This window comes from Sander lucioperca, chromosome 1 (assembly GCF_008315115.2).
Source record: "Sander lucioperca isolate FBNREF2018 chromosome 1, SLUC_FBN_1.2, whole genome shotgun sequence".
In the NCBI taxonomy this organism is placed as follows: Eukaryota; Metazoa; Chordata; class Actinopteri; order Perciformes; family Percidae; genus Sander; species Sander lucioperca.
In genome coordinates this window covers 9,564,671-9,586,951 of record NC_050173.1, presented here as the reverse complement: position 1 = coordinate 9,586,951, position 22,281 = coordinate 9,564,671, and the positions used below count along the sequence as shown (strand labels likewise).

At 38.2% G+C, this 22,281-nt stretch overlaps 2 protein-coding genes across 2 annotated transcripts in view; both read left to right on the top strand.

Moving 5' to 3' along the window:
* The window catches only part of lrrc75bb (leucine rich repeat containing 75Bb), a 32,881-nt gene extending 25,647 nt beyond the window's left edge, over window positions 1-7,234 (top strand). Inside the window, exon 4 of the mRNA XM_031278108.2 lies at window positions 5,921-7,234. Within this exon, the coding sequence (XP_031133968.1) occupies window positions 5,921-6,524 (604 nt within the window). The 3' untranslated portion in view covers window positions 6,525-7,234. The remainder of the gene's footprint in view (window positions 1-5,920) is intronic.
* A 1,780-nt stretch (window positions 7,235-9,014) lies between these two features.
* Window positions 9,015-10,677, top strand: LOC118496066. Its single transcript, XM_036006248.1, has 2 exons — window positions 9,015-9,943; window positions 10,030-10,677. Exons 1-2 carry the CDS (start codon window positions 9,566-9,568, stop codon window positions 10,675-10,677), a joined length of 1,026 nt encoding a protein of 341 aa, XP_035862141.1. The 5' UTR covers window positions 9,015-9,565.
* The last annotated feature ends 11,604 nt before the right edge of the window (window positions 10,678-22,281 follow it).

The window sequence follows — 22,281 nt, the reverse complement described above, 5'->3', positions numbered from 1 at the left end:
TTTTTATGACTTTTTTCGACATACTATACAATGCCTTTTTTCTGACTTATTTAGGCATACAATACTATGACTTTTTTCGACATACTATACTATGACTTTTTATGATTTCTTTCAACATACTATACTTTGACTTCTTTCGACATACTATACTATGGCCTTTCTATGAAATCTTTCTACTTTCCATAACTTTTTTCGACATGCTATATATACTATGACTTTTTTCAACATGCAATGCTATGAATTTGTTATCACTTTTTTCAACAAACTACTATACTATGACTTTTTTTATCACTTATTTTGACATACCATACTTTGACTTTTTTCGAATTACTATACTATGAATTTTGTATCACTTTTTCGAAATACTATGACTTTTTTATGAATTGTTTCGACAAACTATACTATGACATTTTGACATGCTATACTGTGACTTTTCTTTTCCAAAAATATATAAATACATTTTTAAATATTCCACTTTCATTCAATACATTATTGGTATTATTTAACATTTCAATTAAATATATACTAATTAAAACCATTCCCACTTTTCCAACTATTCTCACTACTCCACCTTCTTCTTACGCAGTTATGCCAGCAATCCAGTTTAGCTTTAGCGATTTAGCCTTTCAGCATTCACAAGCATTTTCTGCAGTGAATCATTTTCTAGTTTAAAAAGTTCACCTCTCCAGCCCTCCATCTCTTTCAAGTAGAGGGAGTGTTTGATGTGGGTTAGAAAATAAATGAATACAGAAATCAATAGACCTGTCATGACCTTGAATGGAGAAGCTTTTGTCTTGTCTGGGGATCTATAGCACAACAGGATAAAGATGGAAAAATACAATAATAATAATAATAATAATAGTAGTAGTAGGTCTAAGCCAAATCTTTAGGTCACCTGCTCTCTTTGTGTAATAATGCTTGCATAACCTCAACCCTGTAATGCACAAGTTATAGACATCATTCTTTTCAGGACAACCTGGGCTATCAGGATGTGTATGCTGCAGGAATGTCACATAATTACATTGTTATATGACTATAAAGACAAAAGAAAAGACTAAATGGAAATGTAATCTCACAGAAATGTATTGAAATCACACAGAGAACAATAATGAATTAGACTTTTGGCATTTGGAAATTGTTATCCCAAGTCTTGGCAATCAGGGGAAACAAAAATAAACACTGAAACTAACACATACATAAAACTATATAGATTTTATTCCCATAAATGTCCATATGCTTTCATCCAAAAAGTTAGTTTGTTAGTTAGTGTCATCTCCAATGCATTTCTTGTCTTCTATTAGAAATCAGTAGGCCAAATCACACTCATTTCCACATCCAGTGGATTTATTGTTCTGTAATTATTGTGTAAAGTCACTGAAAAGTCACTGAAGTTCCAAGCCAGATTACTAAGCTTCTGGAAGGGCTACAACACAGAACAAGGCTTGGTTGAGGCGTCACGGATAGGAGATTACATGATTTTTGGATTCATAATTATTTAGTTTTTTTACACACTGTAATTCCATGATGGATTAAAAAGCTTCTGGATGCCATATAATTTGACCTAGGACAGAGCCTTGGGCTACTACACAATTTAGAGGGGCAGTAGATGAGTTGAATTTACCAGAAGTAACTATAAAGGGGCTGTTAGGAGGTAGGAAATTAACCACTCTAAAGTCCTATCATGTTCTTTCAGACGACAAATTAAGATATTAAGCTCTACTGTAAATGCCGAGCTTAATTCAAGGAAAGTCAGTGCAGACCGCCAGCAACAGTATTAAGGAGGAGATCATTGGTAATCATAATCACTAAGTAAGCCTGTCTCAGACATCCTTTTCTAAAATCTTTAACAGAAGATAATGTTTCGAAATTGGTATATACAATATTCTCTATACAATATACTGCTGTATATTTTATGTGGTAAATATTTGGGGGGAATAACTGTGCAGACACAGTTCACACACATTATCCAAAATTAGAGGTGTACATTGTATATTTTAAAACAGATTTTCACTCTTGTTGTGGAAAGAGACCGCTAAGCAGAAGTGTTTTGTGTGCAGTTGTTGCAGTATAGTCCGCTGGGCAGTTGAGACTGTAGTAAGTAAATTTCTGTATCAACACTGGCAGCCTGCACAATAGATCAAGCCACTGTAGGTTTGTTACTCAGAATGGATCAATTCACTTAAAATACAGATTGAATGACTGATTCTTAGCAGCATATCTCAAAACACTGTTTCATTAAAACAATTCATTAAAAGACATATTCTCAAGTTTTGTTCTGACCTTTGCTGTAAGCTCTGTCTCTTTGCCTGCACACCATTTCAACATCACAAACCCCAGATGTTTTATTTCCTACCTCTGGGGTTTACATAACTATAGAACAGCAAGGACCCTTGTTTAGTGCGTTAAAGTTAACAACATCCCAGAGAAAAGACAGTCTGACTGAACCAGCCAATATTTTTTGCCATACGAGAGTCTGCTCCTATTAGATTCCTGCACTGTTGTATCAGTTGCTCCTGAGGATGTCAATAAATGGACTTCCCTCAGTTGTTTGCTTTTAAATGAGTCCCGATGCAGGGGACGCTCTTGTTTCACATCATGTTTATTTGGGTACACTATCCTTTGAAGTTGTTTGTGTCTGAGCTGGTCCAAGAGTATACGTACCACTGCCTACAAGCATGGCAGCCACATCAGAGGGAGCAAGATGAGAGATTGTGTTGTATATGTTGTTATCATTTCATGGTGATGGACCACAGTGTACACTGTAGCTTTAGAAATGCTAGCTGTGCCCCTGGGCCTGCGGCCAGCCGAGCAGCCTGTGGGTGGATCTGTGCCCACGGGGGCCGGGAGGCAGAGGATTTAAATGAAGTATGAAGTCATCTTTACTCCGTCTCATTAACACACACCTTCTCTTCTCTGCACCACCCACTCAGCAACAGTGCCTACCCTTCCTGACTTCAGCTCTGCCTACACAAACATAGGCACACAGGTGAGAGGGGTTCTCCAGCACAGGTAGGAAAACCCTTCTATAAATAAATCCAAGAGAACAAAAGTCAATGCCCACAATCAGTTTCATTACAGTAAAGTGCAGAAGCTGCACAGTGGTACAGCAAACCCTCTAAAGTCACACGAGTGGCGGCGTATGCCAAGAAGCTCCATATGCAGTCAGTCCTTCCTGGCAATTTTTGATGCTACAGTCAAAGTCAATAATGTTTCAGTGCTAAAAACAATTAGTCAATGAATACATCAAACACATTGACATAAAATGAATCAACATCAATTAAATATCAATTAATAATGGATTTTGTCAATCAATTAACGTCAAACACTTGGTGGTTTCAGCTTCTGAGTATGTGGATTTGCTGCTTATCATTATCATTGTAAATTCAATATCTTTGGGTTTTTGACTGTTGGTCAGATAAAACATGCATTTTGAAGACATCAACATTGGCTGATGGAAATGGTGATGACATTTCACTATTTTCTGATATTTTAAAGACTAAACCTGTGTTTCCCTGCCATTTTAGTCAGCTTGAGGTGGAAATTACGGTCTGTAAGTCTTGGTCCAGACTGACATGTCTCAAAAACTATTGGATTGATTGTCCTGAAATATTGTAAAAAAAAAAATATGTATAAAAAAATTAAAAGAATCTCACAAATACTGTACAGTAAAAGAGAAAAATGTAAGAGTGGGTATAAGTCCTTCAGCAGATCAAATTTGGAACAAGAAAGACAGTGAAATTATAAGAGAAAGGGAAAAAAGAAAATAGGCCAAGAAATAGAAAGAGCAAAAAAGTGAGAGGCAGTGAGCAATAGTGAGGATATGAAGGAGGGGGAGATGAATTATAGCCTACTCCTGGAATCAATAATCTTGCGAATCACAGCCCTGGTGTGCTACAGATCTTTTTCTTTCCTTTAACCGAGCAAAAGGGGGAATAGATGTTAAGAGCACAGCCTGGCGCTTTTTAAGGCTCCCAGACAGAGAGAGATGCGAGGATAATCCTCGCTGTGCCTGAGGAGCGAAGGCAAATAGAACTAAGACAAAGAGAGGATAAACCTCAGGCCAGTTAAACAGAACGTGTTTCTCCTGTTTGGCTGATTTTTTAAACAAAGTCTCCCACGCTTCTATCTCATTGTCATTTGTGTGGCAGATGTTTTCCCTCTGAGTCTATGCCAGTAAAAACAAAAGGAGCCTAATGCACTGCAACTCTGTCTTTTACTCTCCATGTATGCAGCTTCCTTATAGCTCTCCTTTGCATATTTAACTACACTCTGGTATAGGGAGAACATTTTGTTTCAGATTGCAGTGTGCTATCAGAGGCAGTGAAGAATAAATTGATTCAACCTGACAAGTGTGATAGTTATAGTAGCATTTTTCCTTAAGATCACTCTTGTTTCTCGCCCATTTTTTGTCCCTTTATAGTGTCTTCGTCCATCTGCAGCTATCCTTTTATCCTCCTGTCTGTTCTGCACAAAATCTCAGAAGACATTTATCACATTCTGACAAAAATTAAAGGAAAAGTTCAACATTTGATTCAGGAAATTGCTCTTTTGCTTTCATGCTGAGAGTTAGATGAGAAAGTAGATACAACTCTTGGGTGTACAAAAAATATAAAGCTAACGCCAGAAGTTAACTTAGCTTAGCATAAAAACTGGAAGTAGGTAGGTTGAAACAGCTAGCCTGGCTCTGTCCAAATGTAACAAAAGTCAGCAACCAATTGTCTCTAAATCACCTCTAATTAAGATGTTATATCTTATTTAATCCGTACAAAAACTGAAGTGTAAATACAATATTATACAAATCTTTTTGAGGTCAGTACCTCATTCATATTCAAAGAAAACTCCACCAATTTTACATGTCAAAATCTACATAAACTTTTGGCTTCAAGTGATGTCAGGACTGACACTTGAGAATATGAAAAGAATCTGGATGTATGGAGCTACTAGCATAATACACCTACATATCCAACAGAACTATCAGTGGTCAAGTTGCATTGTGTGTAGTGTAGACACCAGGTTTTAAAAAGGCAATATCTCTGTTTCTGCTGTGTCGATTTTTATCCTTTTTTTTTTAAACTGTCCATTGTGAGTCCGACAATGTTACAGGAGTTGATACTGACTGGCTGCAATATTAGAGAAGGGCATCACACCAGTGAGTTCTCTTGTCGTTTTCAGATGTGCTCATTAGCTCAAGTGGCTTATTCATGTGTCACTCACAAGACTTCAGACACATGCATAGACACATGTGACCTGAATTTTCAAAATCCAAAGCAAAAGATGCATCTCTCTCCTGAATCCCTGTGTACAAAATGACACTCGTCCCAGGGTTGAAACTACAACCCCAGCTCAAAACAAGGTGACAAATCTGTTACTAATGGGCCCTGACAGAAGGGTTGACTCTGTTTTCCAATCATGTATTCATTTATTTAATGTCTTTGATGGTTGTTTCGTACTTAAAGACTTAGAGAGCTGGCTTAGAGATGGCTTTACGAGACAGAAATAACACCTGAAACTGAAAACAGCTGGTGCTATTCAGTGGATGACATTCAGCCCAGGAGACAGAATTTGTTGCTTGAGAGACTCAGACCGAGACACATTTGCAATGCAAATTCTCTTCTTTATATTATTGATTGCTATACTCTCCACACTCTACTGGTGAATTCTGTTTTCTTTTTTGCGTACTTTGCAGTTCCCCTGTACTACTGACAGTGTGACACCCCATTACAGAGCCCTTTAAATCAATAACCCCAGTATCATTAATTAGTTAATTAATAGTTTGTCTTTACACACTTTTTGAAAACTAACTGCCCATGCAGAAGAATTAGCATACCTGTACACTGTCTGCAACAATTGGCCATTTTGTGTCTTAGAGATCCAATGTAAACAAAGAGATATAACTTTTCTTTCCTCCTCTTTCAAACAGCCTGAAGACCACCCTGAAGAAGAAACTGTCTGGTGACGTCGTCAACCTGTCAGGCATCCCGCTGTCTGGCCGAGACATCCACCGCGTGGCCTTCTACCTCCAGAGCAGCAGTGATGCAGTGTCGGCTGTGGACCTGAGCTTCACCGAGCTGCAGGATGAGAGCTTACGGCTGCTGTTGCCCTCCCTCAGCTGCCTGCCCAAACTGACCATACTAGCCGTCAATGGCAACCGTTTGACAATGGCCATCCTGAAAGACCTGACAGATGCAGTGAAGGATCCTAAAAAGTTCCCCAGTCTGGCATGGGTCGACCTGGGCAACAATGTGGATGTCTTCACCGTGCCGCAGCCGCTGCTTGTGGCCCTGCGGCGCCGCTTTGGTTTGCGCAGTAGCCTCCCCACCATTTATGAGTACAGGGAAGCGCAGGAATTTAGTGGCTACAACCCAAACATGGAGACGTCTGTGGAGGAGCCCAGTCTGTACGAGGAGGGAGATGGAGAGGAAGATGATAAAGAGGAGGAGGAGGACAGGCTGGAGCTTCAAGCCTGGGGCTTTGGAGAAGAAAACATGTCAAAAAATGTGCCACTGCACTGCTGTGGGAGGTGATCGCCCTGAGCTGCTTTCTTTTAGACTGGCTGCCCTTACATCCCTCAGTATCACCTTGCCCTAAGTCTAGCCTCCTCTGTTAGCAGCTGTCATTGTGGCAGATGCTTACAGTGACCCATGTGTTTCTTAAAATAACTTTAAAATAAGTAACCATGTTGTGTGTCCCTCTGGATGCTCCGTCTACTGATACTCAGCAATGTGATGCAGGCAGCTCTGTGTCTGTACAGAGAGTTTATTTATGGATTTACAGTAACTGAACATGTTTGCTGTTTTCAAGTGCTTTATGTTTCTAACGTTTTGTTCTCTCCCACCTTGAAGCTTCCCATTATTTGCCACTCCGCTGAAGCAGCTGGGGGTTAAGTGCCTTGCACAAGGGCACCTCAACAGTAGCAGTTGAGGAAGGGGGGGGCGTTACTAATTCATTTTCCCCGAGCACATTACCCAGCTGGTCTCTCAGACAACTTCACACCTGCTGCCCCATTTCTGTGAAAAGTCTGAATAAGTAACAAAATATCCAGAAATTCAGAAACTCAACTGCAGTGAGATTATATTCACATAAAATATGCTTCCAGTTTTTCTTTCTGTTGGGACACAGTATTACGATAATTCAGGAAATATTTTGAAATAATTGTGACAGTAAGTAATGAAGCACCCATTTTATTTTTTTTTTACTTTACTTACAGTAACCAGAAACTTCAGTAAGTGTTGATGCTGCACATGCAGAAAACACACACAGTGTTTGGACATGAGCTGCAGATGAACTGAATACTGCCTCTATCAGGTCTTGTTCGGCCCCTTTAGTCACAGATGGTGAGCAGAGGATCTATCTCTTTCGCAGCAAATAGGACTAGCCCCAGATAATTGTGTCTACTGGTTATATTTATGAATCAGACCATAAGCAACCAGAAAGATGCCCACTCTGCTTTTAAAGGCATACCCACAGACAATGAAACGATGAACAAACAGCTCTGCTTTTATCTTTTCTTCTGTGGTGCTACAGCGTGCACATAAATCTTTGTTGTGGCATGAGTAAACTGCAACAGTTTCTTTTTGACTAGTCTTTTTTAAATTGTGTAGTTCTTATACTTTTGTATTTATTTTCTTAAATGGGCATGACTGTTTACTGTAGAACAATATCAGATCCCACAGACAGAGAGCATTTTTACATGTATATTACAGTAATGTTCCAATAAATTTGAGATTTTCTTTTAAGGGGATTCAATAAAATGCATGCATGGGAGCATAACTGTCCACATGTTATCCTGCTTACAGATGTTAGCAACATACAACAGATGTTCTCTTTCCACGCTATTATTCAATATACTATTACTATTTATTTGTGTTTACAGGGACATTAATGAACTGGATGCTTGGTGTGTGTGTGTGTGTGTGTGTGTGTGTGTGTGTGTGTGTGTGTGTGTGTGTGTGTGTGTGTGTGTGTGTGTGTGTCTCTAATTAGAGTGTGCGTCCATGTTGCATGAGTGTGTTGTGGACATGCAGAGTAAATTACTACCTTTGATCCGAGAAATAAAATGTTTACTAATTTGCACTTCAAGGACAAATCTGTCCCTCAATGCACAAGCTTTGTTTTCATTGGTTGTTGTTGGTACAAAACAACTCACTGAGTCACCCACATCCTAAAAATAAATGTTTTATTTTAACTTTTTCATTTGATAGATAAATCATCAACCTTCAAACAAATCACTGTCATGATAAAAATTTGTTGTAAATGTGCTTAATTTAGATTTTGGCTCATTACTGTAAATCATGTCTCTCTTTTAAAGTAAAAGTGATGTTTGCCTGCTGTTGCTTCAACAATAAACATGATTTGAATGACATTTGCCTTTTGTGGAGTTTTTGTAATTGGCAAGTCTGAAGTAAAATCCTTTTGACAAAGATGCTTCGGGATACCGCTATCACACATAATTTGGACAATATATAAAGCCCTCAACGTTAGTATTTGCTCTCATACATCAGGAATGCATTAGATATAGTCTGATGACTCAGGGGGTTTTCAGCTGGTTTCCATCTCAGCATTTTAATATTGTGTGTGGATGAGAACGGTGCCCTGTACGGACCTGTCGGGGGTTGAATAATATCAACATCCTGCTGACTTGTAGCTGCTCTGCTAGCAAGGCATTTCATGTTCACAGGGGGGAAAGCCTGAGGCCATCCATCTTCAATCCCAGTTCATCCCTCTAAAAGAAACTGAGGAGTGTCGGATAACAGAGGATCCTGTTCTGGTTTGTAGCTGACACTGAAACACCCTGCAGACATTTAGCAGTTTACAGTTTTTTCTGATTGCTTAAGCGCTAATCGTGAATCTTGTAGCACAATTTCTAAAACTATTAATACGTATAGCAAAACCACTCACTGAGTTTGCAAAACTAAAAGCACAAACACTGCTTTGCACTCATTTTGCAATTTTGTAACACACACTTTGCAAAACTGTAGGCACAATTCACAGCACAACACTCTTTTTGCAGAACTTTGAACACAACTCTGTGCTTACACTCAATTACCACATTTCCAACACACTACTAGCAAAATTATACACATGTATGGCTATCATTAACACTATTTTGCCAACTGTCTGGCACACATTCACATGTGAAAACTGTTTTAGATAATTAGTTCACTTTGCAATCAGCCTAAGCACTATAAATAAGCCACAGGTAAGCTGTCTGTGTGGAGTACAATGGAAGGAGCAGTAAGAGTGAGAAGAGTGAGAATCAGAGGAGGCCGAGGAAGAGGACGAGGACGTGGACGTGGAGTTGAAGAAGTTGGAGGGAGAGGACATGGACTTGAAGAAGCGAGAGGGTTAGAGGAAGTTAGAGGAAGAGGACAAGGAGGAGCAAGAAGAGGACGAGGAGGGGAAAGAGGAAGGGTAAGAAGAGTAAGAAATAGAATAACTGATGACATCAGAGCTACAGTAGTGGACCATGTCATCAACCATGGGATGACCCTGAGGGAAGCTGGCCAACGCGTTCAGCCTAATTTGAGCCGCTACACTGTGGCAAGCATCATTAGGACATTTCGAAATGAGAATCGGTAAGTACTTTGTAGCACTGCCATACTCTAATGAGAAACACAACAGTACCATACATGCAAAAATACTGAAATTGTTACTTTACAGAATTGCTAGACATCCAGATGTTGGGGGCAGAGGAAGAATGTTCACTCCAGAGCAAGAGACCCATATAGTGAACATGGTGATTGCCAATAATGCAATAAGACTGCGCGAAATACAGCAGCGCATAATTGATAATGACACCATCTTTCAAAATATACACAGTGTAAGCATTTCTGCACTAAGTCGTGTACTTGCGCGCCACAGAATAAGAATGAAGCAAATTTACAGAGTTCCTTTCGAGAGAAACACAGAACGTGTAAAGCAACTGCGATATGACTATGTGCAGGTAAGCTATAGTGTCATTGGTTCTGAATGGAAGTGCATACTGTAGTGCTGTGCATGGGCCTGATGTGTTGCATTTGTTTTGTCCAGAGAGTGATGGAACTAGAAGCAGATGCCATGGGACATGAGCTACTTTTTGTAGATGAGGCCGGTTTTAACCTCAGTAAAACCAGGAGACGTGGCAGGAACATTATTGGACACCGTGCCATCATCAATGTCCCAGGACAACGTGGTGGTAACATAACCATGTGTGCAGCTATAAGCCTAAATGGTGTTGTTCACCATCATGCAACCATAGGCCCATACAACACTGCACATATTATTGCATTCCTGGACACCTTACATGACATGCTCACTGTTCAGAGACCAGAGCATACCCGATATGTCATCATATGGGACAATGTAAGTTTCCATAGGGCTGCTTTGGTCCGCAACTGGTTTACGGACCACCCATTCTTCATGGCACTCAACCTCCCTCCATACTCTCCATTCTTAAATCCCATCGAGGAGTTCTTCTCTGCCTGGCGTTGGAAAGTGTACGACCGTCATCCTCATCAACAGGTAGCCCTTTTACAGGCAATGGAGGAGGCATGTGGAGATATTGATCAGGCATCATGTCAAGCCTGGATACGGCATTCAAGGAGATATTTTCCCCGGTGCCTTGGACTGGAGGATATCGCATGCGATGTGGATGAAATTTTGTGGCCGGACCCAGAAAGACGACATGATGTAGACTGATTGTCTTTTATACTTTTTTTTTTTTTTTTGTGAAATTACTATTTTGTGTTCTGACTTTGACCTTGGTTTTGATGAGTGTGAATAAACACCAATACTTGAAGTTTGGATCCTTGTATGTTTACATGACACTATGACAAAAGTATGACCTCAAATTGACATCTGTACACAGAGAAAGCAAAAGCCAGATGTGTTTTGTATTCATACCATCAGTGTGTAGTTGCCACATTGTGTGCTTAGTAGATGATGGCTTGTGTTTACTCTTTGACACGAAAACACCATTTTTACGAAGGTGTGAAGAGTTAATCTAGCTGTGTTCGCTTTTGCAAGAGAACTACAATGTTTTGATAACTGGGTGAAAGGTTTTCTTATTTGTGTCTAGAGTTTTGCAAAAATAGCCAATAGTTACAAAAAATGTGCTTAAGCAATCAGAAAAAACTGTAAGTGGGCTACTCCATGTCTGTGCTGTTTCCCAGCCATTAACAATGTCTCAGGTGCAGCAGTGGGGTGTAACAAAGCACATTTCCAGCTGTAATATAATTATTATAATCATTATATATATTATTATTATAATTATAGTAAGTACAAACTACAGCCTCCAAAATTACCATAAAGTTGATTCGAAAGCTCATTACAGTTTTTTCCGATTGCGTAAGCACTATTTTGAAAACAGGGACCATTTTTTATTTAAACACTACACACAATTAGCAGAACACCTCAGACCCTTTGCAAAATGAAACACTCTTGCAAAAAATATACACTAATTTATAAAAAACATATTTTGTTACCATATGAAACACACATGTTTCATATGGCTTACTGTAATTCTGTTTGAACCAGTTACACACTGCTGTTGCTAACCTAAAACAAATTTAACAATTCTACTTCTCAGTGATTAGAGTACTTAGAAAGTGCAAATATACAATAAGTTCACCAAACACTACACAAGACCAATGCTGCAGACTGAGGAAAATATAATATATGTCTCTCCATGAAGGCCAAATCAGTCAACATGTTACAGTAACATGGAAAATCACAACAAAACATGTCCCAGTTTTCATGCTACAGTACTACAGTAGTGTGCATAACACTGTTAGCTCAGCAAACAACAGACAAACATAATATACTGTATCCAGTACAGGTTACAATTACAGTAAAAAAAATACTAGACTTACCTGCTGCATTTTTATAGGGCTTAAACCTGATTGGTGTGTCTACAATTACAGTTTTTCTTGATTGCTTTGATGCAGCATTCTACTCAAACTCCACATTTTCAAAACAGTTAACACACAGGCCGAAACAGTGGCACTCATGGTCAAAATGACACATTTTGTTTGCAAAAGGCTCTACATTTAAAATATGCAACAAAAGCTAATTTTGCCTTCAGACAACACAACTTGCAAACAAGTGTATGAGCTCTTCCAATCAACCATTACACAGTGAACAACAAAATACAAAATACAGCACTCAGTGCGAATCAGTGCACCATTGCTTGTCACTGTAGCCTATTACTGTACGTAGCTTTCATGCCAGTGACATTTGTTGTCAAATTTGCTTTCTTGCAAAGAATTGGATCCACAATCAGAAATGCTTTGATGCAAATTTTATTGATTCCATTGATTCTTATTTTCAAACTGTGGCTGAAAACTGAAATACTGTAAATATTACACAAAATACATGTAAACCAAAATAATTTCTATTAGAGTTTTAAGAAATTAAGAAAATAAAATCTATTACAGTAAAGTATAAACATCTATTACTGTAGAGTATAAGAAATAGCCACTATTGATACTCAGTCTCTTCTGTCTTAACGACTGATTGCTAGTTGAAGATTTGTGTGAAGGAGTGTCAAACAGGTGCTTCAGTGATTTCATACTGATGTAGGTAGTTTCTAATAGTTAGGAACAGATGCTTTCTGTTTGGTAACCATAGCTAAAACAATGGAGTTTGGACTGCTTGAATGACATACATGTTAACTGTTCTGCAAAAGGGTGGGAAAAATGTGTCAATCCAATGAGAAAGGGTTAACACATTTGCAAGAGGTGTCTTCTGCTCTGCTGAGACAGTGATTATGAAAACCGAGTGGATCCCAGTTTCTTTAAGCAGGTCAAAGCAATCAAGAAAAACTGTAAGCAATCATGTGTTTGCGTACCTGACGGCTGTGTTTCACAGATTGGCTCATAGGTGTGGTCATTTGACAGTCAGTGCTTTGGAATTGCAAGGAAGTGACATCATTATATACTTCTGTGTCTAATGTATACAAGTGTGTTTAGTGTTTTGCAAATCACTGTGTGTATTGTTTTGCAAAAAGTGTGAGGCTGACATTGTGCTTATAGTGGTGCACATCTGGGCCAATGTTTTGCACCTTGAGTGTAAGGTTTTGATAATTGTGTAATACTTTTGATTTCAGTGTGTAAGCAATCGGCAAAAACCGTAAAACAGAAGTTCAAAGTTCTTGACCTTACAAACAACAGTTGAGAAATCAGTCTCACCACAAGGTCCAGTTAGTAGCTGTCCCAGAGCTTTTAGTCATACAGGTATCATATAATGTGCATCATTAGCAGAGGCAGTTTGCCAACCTGGACGAGAAGTCTGTAAATGCTCAGAAAGAATGGAAAAAGTTCCATGTCAACTGGCAAATAGCAAATGTACAAAATGGGCCTTGTTTTTTCAACAGTTTTAAGAAAAAGTTATTACAACTTTCATGAAATGATTTATTGCAGGACTGTTGTGTTGTATATATACATATATCTATAGCTTTTTGAATTTTTATTTGTACTCAGTAGGCAATTTGCTCATTTTTATCAGGGTGGAATGGACCTGGTTTGTTTTATTGACCCGTGACTAGCAAACCACTTCATACAGCAAACGACTTTTTTAACTATAGTTTTTCTCAATCGATTTGGTACATTTCTCCAAACTCAGGTAACAGCTCTCAAAACAGTTAACACAGTGATCTGTACACACTTTGTAATTGTCCTAAACATATAGTAAATTATCCTTCATTCCATACAAATTACAAATCAAAAGCATAATTTTCTCAAAACACTGTGCACAAAATTCCCTAATGTTATCACAGCAGTTCATACAGCCAACCAAATCTTTAATATATCAGGAAAAACATTTGCAACTTTTTCATTGGTCTTCACAAAGATCACAAGTATTTTGTACCATTTTCAAAACACAACAAACAAAACTCTGTGAATTGTAAAATAGTCAGTTGCACACCTTATGTCCTCAATTAACCCCAAATTGATATCTGATGAGTTAGTAATCCACTCAACACAGAAAAAGCCAATTTTCTAATTGTTCACACAGCTGTCTTAATTACAACAACTACAAAAGGGGAAGAGAAAAACAACAAAGAAGACGAATGAGGAGAAAAGACAATAAAAAGAAGAAGAATGAGCAGTGGAAAAGGAAGAGGTGTAAGAGTGAGAGGTGGTGGACAGGGTAGAGGGAGAGGAAGAGGAGATGAGGAAGAGCAAGAAGAGCTGAGGATGTAGGAAGAGGAGAAGATAGAGGAGTAGAGGGAGAAGAGATGGATAAATTGGAGGGCAATGGTATAGTGGAAAGAGAGAGTAGAAAATATAAGAAGAGATGGACAGAGAGGAAGAGGAGGGCAAGGTGTAAGAGGAGGGAGGAGAGGTAGAAGGATAAGGTACACACGTGTTTCAAATGAAATCAGAGCCACACTTATTGACCATGTCATAAATCACGGTCTCTCACTGAGAGAAGCTGGGCAGAGAATCAGCCCAATATAAACAGATCCACAGTGGCTTCAATTATCCACACATTTCAGAGGGAAAACCGGTAAGTAACTATATCATTCTACTTCTACAATGAGAGTCCATGTAGTCTTGTTTGACATAGGTCTACATTTCTACAGTAAATGTTCCTGCTTGTCCAAACATTTTTCAGGATTGAAGTTAGAGAACATTCAGGTGGACGAACAAGACTTCTTTCAATTGAACAAGAGCATGTCATTGTTGACATGGTGGTCCAGAACAACACCCTCCGCCTCAAAGAAATTCAGCAAAGAATAACACAGGACAATCAACTGTTCCACAATATCCACCAATGCAGTCTCTCCACAATTGATCGTGTTCTAAGGAGAAATGCAATCCGAATGAAGCAAGTATACAAAGTGCCCTTTGAGAGGAACTCCGTTAGAGTGAAGGAGTTGCGATTCCAGTTTGTTCAAGTATGTGCAACCCAATTACTGCACTTTTACTGTCAACACAGAGATATATTTTTCCTGAATTTTAAGTATGCGTCCATAAACTATTCCATGCTACTGTAAGTGAAAAGATTTAGGCATATCTATGTACTGCTGCTTCAAAGTGTGAACTCAAACTTTAGCAACAGTTTCACAGTAGTATTGACTGCAATCAATGGCATTACTGTAAAACACTAACTTACTGTATTGTACCTTGTGTTTTTTTTCAGGCTTCAATCTTCACAAAAAAAGGAGAAGAGGGAGAAATGTGATTGGCCGTCGTGCTACAGTCAGTGTCCCTGGACAACGAGGAGGCAACATCACTCTCTGTGCCACAATTTCTACAACTGGTGTTGTGGCACACAATGCTGTCTTGGGACCATACAACACAGCAAGGCTCCTACATTTTTTAAACCTCCTCAATGAAATCCTCTTTCCGCAGGGTGATTAGGAGCAAATGGTGCGGAATTCTGTAGTTGTTTGGGACAATGTCCAATTCCACCATTCAGCACTAGTGCGAGAGTGGTTTGAGAATCACCCACATTTCAGGATGGTGTTCCTTCCACCATATTCTCCTTTCCTGAATCCAATTGAGGAATTCTTCTCCTCTTGGAGATGGAAAGTACATGATTGCAACCCTTACAACCAAGTAAGTCTTCTTCAAGCGATGGAAGAGGCCTGTGGAGATATTGGGGCACAAGCATGTCAAGGATGGATACAGCATTCAAGGCGTTTTTTCCCACGATGCATGACTCGTGAAAATATTTGCTGTGATGCTGATGAAATTCTCTGGCCAGATGTAATTGAGAGGCATGATCAATAAATGAATTGATTCAATGAATGCAGTACATTTTTTTCTTTATTTACCTATGTATTTATTTGCATAATATTTGTTTTTGTGTTGTGACAACTCATTGTTATACACCTGAACTCCTCATTAAAGAACTTAATGAAAAACATGTATTTTCATTTATTTCTTTGTGTATCTTCAGCTGAATTTGTTATCAAATCAACAGAGAACACACTTTTAGTTTTGATGTTAATATTGAATTTTAATAAATGCATTACTAGAATAAAATGCTGTGTTTCATTGTGCAGTGAATACTTAACTGTTTCGCCAACATAAGAGTGTGTTTAGTTTGCTGTGTTAACTGTTTTGAGACCTGTTACCTGAGTTTGGAGAAATGTACCAAATCGATTGAGAAAAACTGTAATACCAAGATCCAAGACGAAACTGACAGAAGGGCAGCACTCAGAGAAAAAGTCACAATTACAAATCCGTCTGCTACTTCAGCACCATGGACAACGCCATGGATTCATCGATACACAGCCCAGTTAGGCTACTGATATTTCAGAGCCATGGTCGGGGCCATAGATTCTAACTTAAACAAACCTTTGAGTCATTGAGTCACATTGATTCAGGCGGACTAGATTCAACTAAACAACCCCTCTGCCACTGCACTCTCTCTCTGCTACTGGGGGATGGAGAGGGGGGTGGCAGGTTACAGTACTGCACTGCATTGTATGAGGTATGAGGTTGGTTATCGTGCTGTACTACAATATTTTTTACATTTTTTACAGTAAATATACTGCACACACTCACACTGTTTTTGAATTCTCTACAGAGTGGAAAAGCAAAGATATTTAGTTTTCAACACTGTGCTACTGTTACTACAGAAATGTTTTCAACATTGCATTGGTGTTTACAGTGTACTTTTCAAACCTTCTCAGCAGATTACTTTCACTCTAGAACCTTGTATGGAAATGTAGATATAAGCCTATGAAAGACAAAAGCACTTTAGATTTAGAACATACATGGTATATCCAAAAATTTACTATTATGAAAAAAGTGTTTGTCATTTTATGCATATGCTTCATTTTGAGATGTGTTTATGGTATTTTGAATGCAGTGTGTGAATTTTGCATTTTGTGTGTGCAGTTTTGGGAATTGTGAGTAGAGTTTTGAAAAAAGGAGAGTTTTTTTATGAAAAACTGTAACAATGGGGCATGCATTTTGGTTATTTTGCTAACAAGGGGGATGACATCCCCCTTCATCACCCCTTGAATTGCCTGCAATGTAGTATTATTGTGACGTTGCTAATGTGTTTAGTTGACCACTTCTTAAGGACATAAACCAAAAAAGTGTCAAAATAGCATGATGAGTCTGTTTTTTGCACAGATTTTTCAAAAAGATTACACCCCTTGTTTACTAAACCAACATTCCAGCCAAGTCATTATCCATTGACCTGGTTATTTTGAGACTTGGGATGTATGCAGTAACAGGCCAAAGGTTAGTACACACAGTGTTACAATGATGTAGAAGGCAGAAGGAATGTTTTCATTAATTTGGCCTTCTGTTTCTTTCTTCCTGTGGTTTGACCCCGGTAAAAACTCTCTAACAACATCTTCCCTTCTTGAATGACAGAAGCAACGAGTGGCTCGCAAGACTATAAGGCAGTCTGTGCTGGCTTGCCATTCTTAGTAGCAGTGGTGGAAGAAGCATTTAAATAATTTACTTTAGTAAAAGTACCAATACCACAATGTAAAAAAAATACATTGGAGAAAGTTTGAATTACTTTATGTTTATATACAATTAGGCACATTTAGTCCAGTGGTTCCCAACTTAGAGGTCAGGCCCCTCTAAAGGGTCTCAAGATGAATCTGAGGGGTCGTGAGAGGATTAATGGGAGAGGGAATGAGAAAAAACAATGTTCTGCTACACAAATTTGTTTTAATTCTTTGGACTTTTCTCTAATCTTTGCTTTTTGTGAAAAATTTGATTATTTAACCTCTTTGGGCCTCGACCAGTTATATAAATGAAACCATCTGAGAAGTGCAAACAACTCACATCTGAAAATGTAACAAGGGGCCTTAACCATACACTGTGTTTATCTTTTTCTTTTTTTGTAAATAGAAGTTCATCATGTGTTTTTATGTAAAACCTTAATCAGAAAAGTAACTAACTATAGCTGTCAAATAAATGTAGAGTAGTAAAAACAACAATATTTTCCTCTCAATTGTAGTGAAGTAGAAGTATAAGGTAGCAAAAAATGTAATTACTCAAGTAAAGTTCAGGGATGTAAAAAAGTATTAACATTAGTGTTATGGCCTAGTTACATCAAAGATTCAGATTAATAATACAAAAAGATCAACAAATAAATGATGATGTATTAATATATTTTAAGATGAGACTTTATTGATCCCTGGGGAAGGAAATCCATGAGCTACCCAGCGATATATAAAGTAATTAAAATTAGCCCCGCGTTTACCAGCTCTAACATTTAAGTGATGAACACTTTAGTGCATCAATAATTAAAATACAATAATAGAACATACATTATTCTGAAATGGACCATTCTGCATAATAAGCACTTTTACTTTTGGTACTGTAAGCATATTTTGATGTTAACACTTTTATTTAAGTAAATCTATAAATAGATGACTTGAACTTGTAACAGTATTTCTACATTACTTTTACTTAAAATATCTGAGTACTTCTTCCATCACTAATATTATATAGCCTATCTCAGTTTTCATTTTCTATTATTATTGCTTATATTTTATAATGTAGTTAGTGGTTTGCAGATGTGCCAGTAATGACAAATTGTCTAACTCCTTCAGTCAGACACACAATGAGCAGCAGATTTCTATATTTTTGAAAGCATACACGCTCCATCTAGTGGTCCTTGTTGGCAGCACAAAACAGCTGCGGATGTCGGCTCCAACTGGAGCTTGTCTGTACAAGAAGCAGCTGAATGGTTGTTTAAACTGTAATAAAATCCTTTATTCATTCTGCACTGACTGAATGTCTCTGGCCTTAGCAGGAGCACAGATGAAATGGAGGAAATTCGATAACTGTGTTTGCTTAGTACTCCGCAAGGCCCGGTCTATATTAGACTGCACAAAGCACCTCCTTCACTCTGAGTTCGTAACACTCCCCTCAGGTCATAGATTTAGAGTACCCTGGTTCAAGAGCAATAAGAGTAAAAACTCCTTTGTTCTATGTGCAATAACTTGGCTTAATTTGCACATGTAATGTAGAATTTTCTAGAGATTGCTCCTGTGGTGAGAAAAAATGTTGTACTCATGTCTTTTGAGCAATGTGGATGTGTGTTTGTAAATGTATATATGAGTTTTGGGTAGAGAGAGGGGGTGGCTGTGAGGTGATATAACTCTCTTTTGTTTTTTTATTGCTGATGTTTCACAATCCTGGAGACAGATGGGAGTTGAATTTCCTCCTAGAGCAGCCAATAATTCTCGTACAGAGTTTAAACTTGTCATCTGGTTTTCATCCAAAAGTTAGTCTATACAGTCAACTGACCGTAAGCCACCCCCAGAAGTGCGGGGGATCCAAATTCAAACCCAAGACTTGTGTATTGTTTGTGTATATTATCTCTTTGATTTTTGGACCTTGTTAAGCACTTTGGCCAACTATGGTTGTTTTTAAACGTGCTATATAAATAAAATTGAACTGAACTGAACTGAAGACTGTGTTATAGGTTTTGGTTTTGCTTTCCCATTTGTTTCACCATTTCTTTTCCCAGATGGGAAACACATTTCCAGTAAATTTGTGAATTTTTAAATGTAATTTCCATGACATGGAGGTCTTTGTCAGAAACTGCATAATTTGAAGCAGAGTGAAGGAGTGGATAAATTACATTCTATTCTTGTTGAGTTGTGCAATAGGGGGAATATGGGGAGCAGATGTAAGAACAAGCACAGATGTTAATGGGATACAGTGTGGGAAAAAAAGTTATTATTCAAGAGTGTGTGTTCACTCAATGTGCCAAAAACTCTCAGCTGACACACTTCAGTGGTCCATTGATCATTAAATTCATCAATAACAACTTTGATAATGAAGTGTCTAAATAATTAAGAAAAGTAAAACTCTCGTCCTAAAACTCTCTGGTTCCAGCTTCACTAAAGTGAAGATTTGCTGTTTTTCACTGCAAATACACTGAGAGAATGGACTTTTCAGGGACGAAGGGGACATCGTGCATCCAGTTGTCAAACCTTTCAAATGAATAATATGTGCATATTCATAGATTCTGGATTTCCCAATAAAGAAAAAGGAGTAGCTGTAATTTTAAAGTAATTGGACTTTTTTTTGTGGAAAACTATATGAGACACAAATTATTATTACAAATTGTCTTTAACTATTTTTTTAAATAGACTAATAAATATAATGAAGCCTTAAAAAAGTCTGTAGCAGCTGACCAGGAAATACTCTTAAACATTTCCTTCAGATACAAAGGTCAATTTTCTCAATTTAAACCAAAACACTGAATGTATTGTTAAAAGGCCAGTGATGTAGAAGAGTATTACATGTTCTGTGAAGCCATGTGAGGAAACTGAAACTCAAACAAACAAATGTGCAGGAAAAATGAAGGAACAAGGGTTGACACAAACAAAACTCCCACTCTAGTGGTGGGTCAAGATTGGACAGGAAACAGAATATGAGAGACTGAGAGGAGCCAACAGGACCACTGGTGTTTGTTCTCACTGTTTATATTTGGGTGGACCAGATAGATAATGTCTATTTATTTAATATTTATTTATGATTTGGCTTCACTTACAGGCCTTTTTCCCTTTGTTGCTCACTTTAGATCTGCTATCCTGTCTCTGTATCGCAATCTGATAGACCTCTTCTTCTTCTTCTTCTTCTTCTTCTTCTTCTTCTTCTTCTTCTTTAGTGGTTATGGTTAGGTTCAGGGTAAGTGTAAAAAGAGTCACAAACACATCTGTGTGGTTCACTTTATATTCAGAGGTAGGGCAATTGGCTCAAACTTTACAGGCATCCTCACTGCCAAACAGCTGGAGAATAATTTGATCATTCTGTGTTATATAGGGAGTCAATCCTAACACTTGGTTACGGTAAATGCAAAATTGTCAAGTTAATGGGATTCCATGTGGTGCTCATAGCATCAAATATTAAATATATCAAAATTAGCAGCAAGGTATCTTTTGAGAAACAGTGACCCATTTACTACAGATTATCCGCTGACAGTATTTATTTAATTTTACTTTCTACTGAAGAAGTAAGAACTGTTGGCAGTGAGCTCTGTGGATTATCCAGAGAAATGGGGACACTATTTCTGGAGAAAAAACATGTTGCTGTTGATGTTTTTAAATGTGATGTTTCATAGCTGTTAGCACCACAAACAGAATTCCATTAACTGTCATTGTATTTGGGTAGAGGCAGAAATGTCAGAAATAGATTTGTCAAAACTTGCTCAAATAAAAGCAAAGTATCTGTAATTGCTCAACACCAGTAAAGGTAGGTGAAAAGATATGTTGTCATTTGGGTGGATGTCACATCAACATTAACCTCACTGATAATTTGTCTGCATTTTTCAAATGTGAGAAAGAGTTTGCACACTTCCATCCTCCAATACAACTTTGATGTTTGAATACTGTGGAAGAATATTCAGGCCAAGTCTAAAGCTCTAAAGTGTGTCACTGGTGGCCCGAGGGCCTCCACAGATCTTTTAATGTGGTTGTGTGAAATAAAATCAACATAGTAGGGTCAATGTTTGATGTAATGGAAATGGCAGAGCATTTAAATAGACTTGGGCTGCGGCATAATACTGTATTTGCATCATTATGATTCCTCAGACAGACACCTTATATGCCCTTTCTGTCTCATTCTCTACTGCTGCAACAGCTGCATAACTTATAAGTTGTGTCTGACTTCAGCAACATTATACAGTAATAACATAATAAACAGCACGAGCAGCCTTTTCCCCTGCAGCTCAGTTATGTCTGAATGATAATAATGATGTGGCAGGCTATCTGCTGCCCCCTGCGGGCTCTTAGCGGTACCGACCATGTAATGGATGAAAACCCCCCTCTAATCTCTTTACTGCAGACAGCAGCCTTGTGTGCGCACGCACACACGGACAGTCATAGGCATGCACACATGCACACACAGGCTAAATATGACAGTAAATAAGATTGTAGGCGCATTTACATTTGGTACGAAATAGAAATAACACTTCATGTGTTGGTGCAGAGGATAAGGGATTATGTTTTGCCTACTGTGTTGAATCAAGAGCATAATAATAATAATAATAAAAAACATAACCCTTCCAGTTGATTAAAAAACTAAACCAATAGCGCAGAAATGTTTTGTGATATAAAACAAAAACAATTGATAACATTTGATTTAAGTCTGAAAGTCTGATGCAGCCGAGCACCTTATTTTATTATAAGACACAAGTTTTGGTGGGGGAAAAAATTGCTAATTCACTAGAATAAACCGAAGCTGTGAAAATAGCATGATGCGTCTGTCAGACTCATGCGCCTGTACGCACGGCACTGAACGCCCTCTCAGGTGATGTGTTAAAGCGGATTGGCCGCTAAAGATACCGGCGCCTGTATTCGCTCTG